Source organism: Capricornis sumatraensis, chromosome 14, assembly GCF_032405125.1.
Source record: "Capricornis sumatraensis isolate serow.1 chromosome 14, serow.2, whole genome shotgun sequence".
In the NCBI taxonomy this organism is placed as follows: Eukaryota; Metazoa; Chordata; class Mammalia; order Artiodactyla; family Bovidae; genus Capricornis; species Capricornis sumatraensis.
The window spans coordinates 68,920,699-68,927,481 of record NC_091082.1 but is presented as its reverse complement, the minus strand read 5'-3'; the positions used below and the strand labels follow the sequence as shown (position 1 = coordinate 68,927,481).

Below are 6,783 nucleotides of genomic sequence, written 5' to 3'. Positions count from 1 at the left end.
ACCGATACACTCTGAAATACACGGCCTCCTTCCCCACTCTAGAAGGCCTAACCCGAGAATGGGATCCGGTATTTTCAACGAAACGACTAACGGACACCTCAACGTTTGAGGACAGTTTCTCCAAGCAGCGTTAGCCTAGAGCGGTCCCATAAATCCCCCCCCCCACCAACGTCTGCGGCCCAGAGCGGAACCGGCTGGAGTCCGGAACCCAGGGCGCGTGCTCGGCGTGCAGGCAGCCCAGCGCTCGCCACGCCCCCGCCACGCCCCCGCCACGCCCCCAGGCGCCTGTAGCCCGCCCCCGCACCGCCCTTGTTCCGGGACCCCTGGGCGTGCAGCTCCTAGACCCCCGCGCCACGGGAGCGATCTGGGCTAACCCGAGCTCCCTGTTAGCCTGGGGAAGCCGGAGAGACCAGGCAGCGGGGGAGAGCAGCAGAGGTTGGCAGGACCCTCCCTGCACGCCCGGGGAGACAAGGGGGATAGAGGGAGCGAGGCTGAGTTAAGCGAGGGAGCTCGGGTGAGGTGAGTTGGGTGCGGCTTGAGCTCGGGACTGGTGGGCCAGGCCCCCACGCCGGCGTCACACCCGGTCCGAAGACAGGCGGACGCATGGCCTCGTCATTCCTGCCCTCGGGGGCCACCACGGGTGACAGTGGCGGAGAGCTGAGCTCCGGGGACGACTCCGGGGATGTGGAATCCCTCCAGAGCCCCGAGATCGAGGCATCCAGGAGCCTGCCAGAGCTGTTTGAGAAGGCTGCAGAGCACCTCCAAGGCCTGGTGCAAGTGGCCAGCAGGGAGCAGCTCTTGTACCTGTATGCCAGGTACAAGCAGGTAAAGTAGCAGGGAAGGGCTGGGTGCGGGAGCGTGACCGTAAGCCTTCCCTTTCCTCCAAAAACGGATGGTGAAAGTGCTTGGTTAATGGTCAGGTGTAATGAAGTTTGTATGTGTGTGTGTTTTAATCATCTAAGGATTAGCTTCGTTCTGGACAGGGAAAGGACCTGTTTGCTATCCTAGGAGCGATATTTAGCTGACACTGAGAGACAGTTTTTCTGGGTCTTTCCCGACTTGTTTGCTGAGCGACAGTTTTTTCCCGACTTGTTTAGTGACCTTGCTCTTATGCCCTTCATCAGCTTCAGAACATTTACAAAATGGGTAAACAATCAGAACCAGAACTAACTTGTAGCTCCTGAGTCTAAGGCTCTGAAATTACCTGGAGGTATGGAAATACAATAATGTCATATGACACACCTTTTATTTATCCTCAGAGGGTAACTGGGTTGGAAAAATTATTGCTTCATCATAATCAACAATACTTGTTTAGCATATTTTATAGCAAAACACTTGGGAGTTATGCCTGTGGGGGATTCAGAGAAGCAAAAACATCATGATACTTGCCATCAAGAGATTTACAAAAGTTACCTGAGTTTAGATTTAAATATGTGAAAAACTGCCGACAAGAGTTAAAAGTTGAGGAAGACTCCAGGTTTTGGAACACTGGAAGCAATGGAGTTCTGAATAATAGCCCATTTTATGCCCCTTGTCATCTATTTCCCCTTATATTCTTTAAAAAGAAATAGTGGGGGTCCCTCTGTATCATAAACTGAATATACTGACTTGAGATGAAGATTCTTTTGAAGATCGATGAATATCAGTTAAAGTGACCTGAGAGATGTAGTTGTAGGGATAAATGATATAAATTATAGTATTCAATGAAAATTGCCCCTGAATTGGCCTCAGAATTTTTTCTCTTGCAGAAGTTCTGGGTATCTATTTTCTCTTTGGTCATTAGTCCTGTCCTAATAACATTAAAATGAGACTTTCAATTATTTAACAAGAATTTATTGAGCATTGTGTTTGGACAAGTAATATGGCTGACTGATGATTCTCTGGGCAAGACAAGACTAATTTTCTCCAGATTTCCAAGAAACATTGTTTTCCTCTCTATGACATATCTTTATTGGTATTAGCATCAGCATCGTTAAATATCTGATACCAAGTCATCAGTGAACTATCATCACCTGCCAGCTGGTAACCATTCTGTCTCAGGTGTACTTCATCCCGGTAGTCTGGAAGAGGTGTGCATTCCTCACCCTCTTGACATTAGAGTGTTTAGAGATAGTCTGTATCGGGAAATATTCCTCATGAGAGAATAATTACTAGAGAATTGGAGAATAAGATTATGCTTACTTAGGCATGTTAGGACATACAGTGTTCATCAGTCTCTTCTAAATATTGTTTCTATCAGAATTCTGTGGCAGTATTAAAAATAGCAGTCTTTGATAGAATAACAGAGTTGAGAGTTCAATATAATTCCTGCATAGGATCAGAATTTCTCGTAAAATAATTACATTTCTCATAAAATCAGCTTTTCTCATAAAATAATTTCACTTTCTATTCCAAATAACACTCTATTTTGTCAGCAGGAGAAGGCTAAAAATAAACTGAGCTGTGAACATTGTTTTCTCAGGCAGAGACCTAACCTTACCTAACATAATAGTTCTCTTAGTCTCAGATAAGCCAGTGGCTCCACTAGCATCTTTAGTGGTTTCAAAAAGATCCCAGCAGTTAACATTCATCAGCCTGCACCGTGCCAACAAAAGGGAACTTACTGACACCTGTGAAAACCCGAGGACAATGGAAATTTCAAACTCCTGTTGAGGAGCCTTCAGCACCAGCACAAGTGGGGATACTCAACACATCTTCCTACTTTCACCTGGGTACACTTGATTCACTGGCATTTACCACTGGCAACCTTGGTTGAAACAGTCTGTTTCAGGGGCTCTGAAAATATCATGTATATATCAGAGAGAACAGAGTTTAGGTGATGCTCTGTTAAAGTGCTACATTTTATAACTCTGTTTCATAGCTTAGAATTCATTATCTAATGATTTGAGAAATGTTACTAATGATGTCCTAGAATCCTGTAGTTTTATTTATTCAGCCTTTTCTGGATCCAGAACTGTTCTTTGAATTTGGGAATACAAAAGCTTCTGTGTCAGGATACAGGGTCAGCTGCTGAACTTTTATTTTCATCTCAGATAATGGGCTAGAGGTGGGTGATCTAGGCTGAGAGGGTGCTCTGCTTTAGGTAATCATCCAGGGGCTCAGTCTTTTTCTGTCTTGTAGTTTAGCCATTCTCTAGGGCAGCCTTTCTCAAACTGTGGTCTACAGACCGCGCGCCGCCCCCCCCCCCCCTTAGAATCCCTCAGACTTCAGAGAATATAAAGTCAAAACTATTTTCATAATAATACTAAGACACTACAGGCATACCTCAGAGATACGAGGGTTTGGTTCTAGACCACTGCAATGAAGCAAATATCACAATAAAGTGAGTCACAGGAATTTTTTGGTTTCCCAATACACGTGAAAGTTGAAGAGTTCATCGCTCAGTCACATCCGACTCTTTGGGACCCCATGGATTATAGCCCATAAGGCTCCTCTGTCCGTGGAATTCTCCAGGCAAGAATACTGGAGTGGGGTGCCATTTCCTTCTCCAATATAAAAGTTATGTCTATACTATACTGTAGTCTATTAAGTGTGCAGTAGCGTTATGTCTAAAAAAATATGCATACCTCAGTTAAAAAATACTTTATTGCTAAAAAGTGCTAACCATCGTCTGAGCCTTCAATGACTTGCAATCTTCTTGCTAGCGGAAGGTTTGATATATTGGGAGAATTAGCAAAATGTGACCTAGAGACATGAAGTGAGCTAACGCTATTGGGAAAATGGTTGCAATAAACTTGCTTGATACAGGGTATGCACAAACCTTCAATTTGTGAAAAATGCAGTATCTGCAAAGCACAATAAAGTAAAGTGCAATAAAACGAGGTATGTTTGTATTTGCCTTTTTTCTGTGCTGTCATGGTGGATAAAACTGCTGATGTGTTAGCATGAATCAAGGCAGTGGCAGAAGTAGTATTTTTTAGCTTTATTTTTTTGCCACTGTGTATTCTGAATTTAAGTTGGATTTTACAGAAAGCTGAGTGCAGAAGAATTGATGCTTTTGAACTGTGGTGTTGGAGAAGACTCTTGAGAGTCCCTTGGACTGCAAGGAGATCCAACCAGTCCATCCTAAAGGAAATCAGTCCTGAATATTCATTGGAAGGACTGATGTTGAAGCTGAAATTCCAATATTTTGGCTGCCTGATGTGAAGAGCTGACTCATTTGAAAAGACCCTGATGTTGGGAAAGATTGAGGGCAGGAGGGGAAGGGGACAACAGAGGATGAGATGGTTAAATGGCATCGCTGACTCAATGGACATGAGTTTGGGTAAACTCCAGGAGTTGGTGATGGACAGGGAGGCCTGGTGTGCTGCAGTTCATGAGGTCGCAAAGTGTCGGACACGACTGAGCAACTAAACTGAACTGACTGAATTTAAAAAGAAAAAGGCCAGTTTCACTTTAAAATGCCTTTGATAAAGCAGTAAAAATTACTGATTTTCTTTCATTTTAACTCTTGAATACAAGTCTTTTTAAGGTTGTGTGTGATGAAATAGGGGTACACACAAAATATGTCTCCTGCATACTGAATTATTGTTGGCTGTTTTGAAGAAAAATGCCTGTGTAAATTTTGAGTTGCACGTTGAGCTACCCACTTTTCTCAACATATATAATTTTTACTTAATACAGCAACTTACGGATAAACTATGCTTATTCAGGCTTGAGTATTTGGCATACAATTTCTTGAAAATGAGAAAAGTCAGACTGTCACTTAAAGGAAAACAACTGCTGGTATTTGTTGCCAGTGACAACATTTGAGCTTTCAAGTGAAAATTAGGTTTGGAAAATCTGCATCTGCCACCTGATGTTGACAGGTTCCTAATACTGAAAGATGTTTTTGATAGATTAGTGCTGGCTTCAGTGATTGTGAACTTTTACTGTTGTGTGTGTAAGGAAATAGGTCAACATTTGGAAGATCTGCATAACTCAGTGCACTGTTTTCAGATGTTGCAGGGAATGAAGTTACAAATTATGTGTGGATAGAAGATGCATTCAAAGTATGCGAGTCAGACCAATGGATTTTAATGTAACAGTATAAGAAATTTGTTGATATGGCTTCAGATCCACATTGTGAAAGAAAGAAAAGAAAGTGAAGTTGCTCAGTTGTGTCTGATCCTTTGCGACCCCATAGACTGTAGCCTGCCAGGCCCCTCCATCCATGGGATTTTTCAGGCAAGAATACTGGAGTGGGTTGCCATTTCCTTCTCCAGGGATTCTTCCAGACCCAGGGATTGAACCCAGGTCTCCCACATTGCGGGCAGATGCTTTACCATCTGAGCCACCAGGGAAGAATCTTTAAGAAGCTATCCTTGAAGAAACTGCCACTTGTTGAGGTTTGGTGTGATATCAAAGAAGAATATCTACAATTATCTTAAAATGCTACTGAAATACTTCTGTCTTTTCTAACAATGTATCTGTGTGAAGTTGTTTTCTTCATCCAAAACAATGTATCACAATAGACTGAATGCAGAAGTAGAATACACCTGCCTTCTATTAAGGCAGATAGTAAAGAGATTTGCAAAATGTAAAACAGCGTCACTTTTCTCACTAAATATTTTTTGCCTTAAAATATAGTTATTTTCCATAAAATTTTATTTATGTTACCATGTAACAAGTTTATTATTTTTAAAATTAATTGACATTTTAACACATTTTAAAATATATTTTCATTTCTAATCTGGTAAATATTGATCAGTATAATCCACATAAAAAGAAAAACTCTTTGGGGGGCTCAGTCTCTAAGAGTGTAAAGGGATTACAAGACCAAAAAGTTTTAGAACTGCTGCAATAAGATCTTTCCACGATCAGTTCTAGCCTAGGCAGAGGGAAAGGGAAGAACAGTCCCTCTTTCTTTTTAAGGAAGATATTTATGTCACTTTTACACACATCCAGTTCCCTGGACCTGGGCGGAAGTTGCATAGCCACATAAAACGTTCAGCTCAATGATCTTGTGTCTGGCTGAGACTTCTGTCACTGTAGGAGAAATGGAGGATAGGCATTGGCATTTGTTTCTGCCACTGGCTGTTGTCTGGACGAAAAAACACAAAGTAATAACTGCTATTTTTATGATGCCTAATAGTTTATCCCATTTCATATTTCTAACAATCCAGTAGTTGAAGTGATTTTAGAGATGCCAGAATGGAAGCCTGGATTCTATGTAGCATACGAAACAGTGATGTCTAGTAGAGGAGTATTGGACTTTGGTGTCAGTCCTGGAGTCAAGTCTTGACTCCTGATTCAAGATTTATAAATGTGTGAGCAGTGACAATCCTCCTCAGCTTCTCTGTACTCATTTATAGAATGAGTACGTAACGACAAGCCTAACAGGATTGTTGTGTGGCTCCTTTGACTTATGTGAAGCTTTTGGTTTATGGTGATTGTCTAAGAAAGGCAGCTCCTGCTCTCTCATCCTTTCTTCTCCCTGTCCCTTCCTCACTGGACTGCCCCTGTATCACTGTACATTTTAATCATGACCAGAGAGCCATGCGATTAATTTCTAACCAAATAATAGAGATGATAGTTATTAGGAAATCAGAGCTGAATGAGATCATTGTAGACTGAAAGGGTTCCTTAGAATCTGAACCTTGAGTGGTACTGAAAGGAGCATTTTGAAAAGTGGAGGGAAGAAGGTGAGGGCTTTTCAGTTGAGGGAAATAACGTGAGAAAAATAGAATAAAAATGAAAATTCTTAAGGCAATTGAGTAGACCAGTCTGATTAATGAGTAGACCATCAGTTTGATTTTAGCAAAATGCATGTGTTAGGAGTATTAGGAAGGTCCCAGAGAAGTA

At 42.0% G+C, this 6,783-nt stretch overlaps 1 protein-coding gene across 2 annotated transcripts in view; it reads left to right on the top strand.

Annotated features, from left to right (window-relative positions):
* The first annotated feature begins 388 nt into the window (after positions 1-388).
* The window catches only part of ACBD6 (acyl-CoA binding domain containing 6), a 201,041-nt gene continuing 194,646 nt past the window's right edge, over positions 389-6,783 (top strand). For both annotated transcript variants that reach the window (XM_068986419.1, XM_068986421.1), the window contains exon 1: positions 389-825. In XM_068986419.1, coding sequence (XP_068842520.1) covers positions 604-825 — 222 coding nt within the window. In that variant the 5' untranslated portion in view covers positions 389-603. The remainder of the gene's footprint in view (positions 826-6,783) is intronic.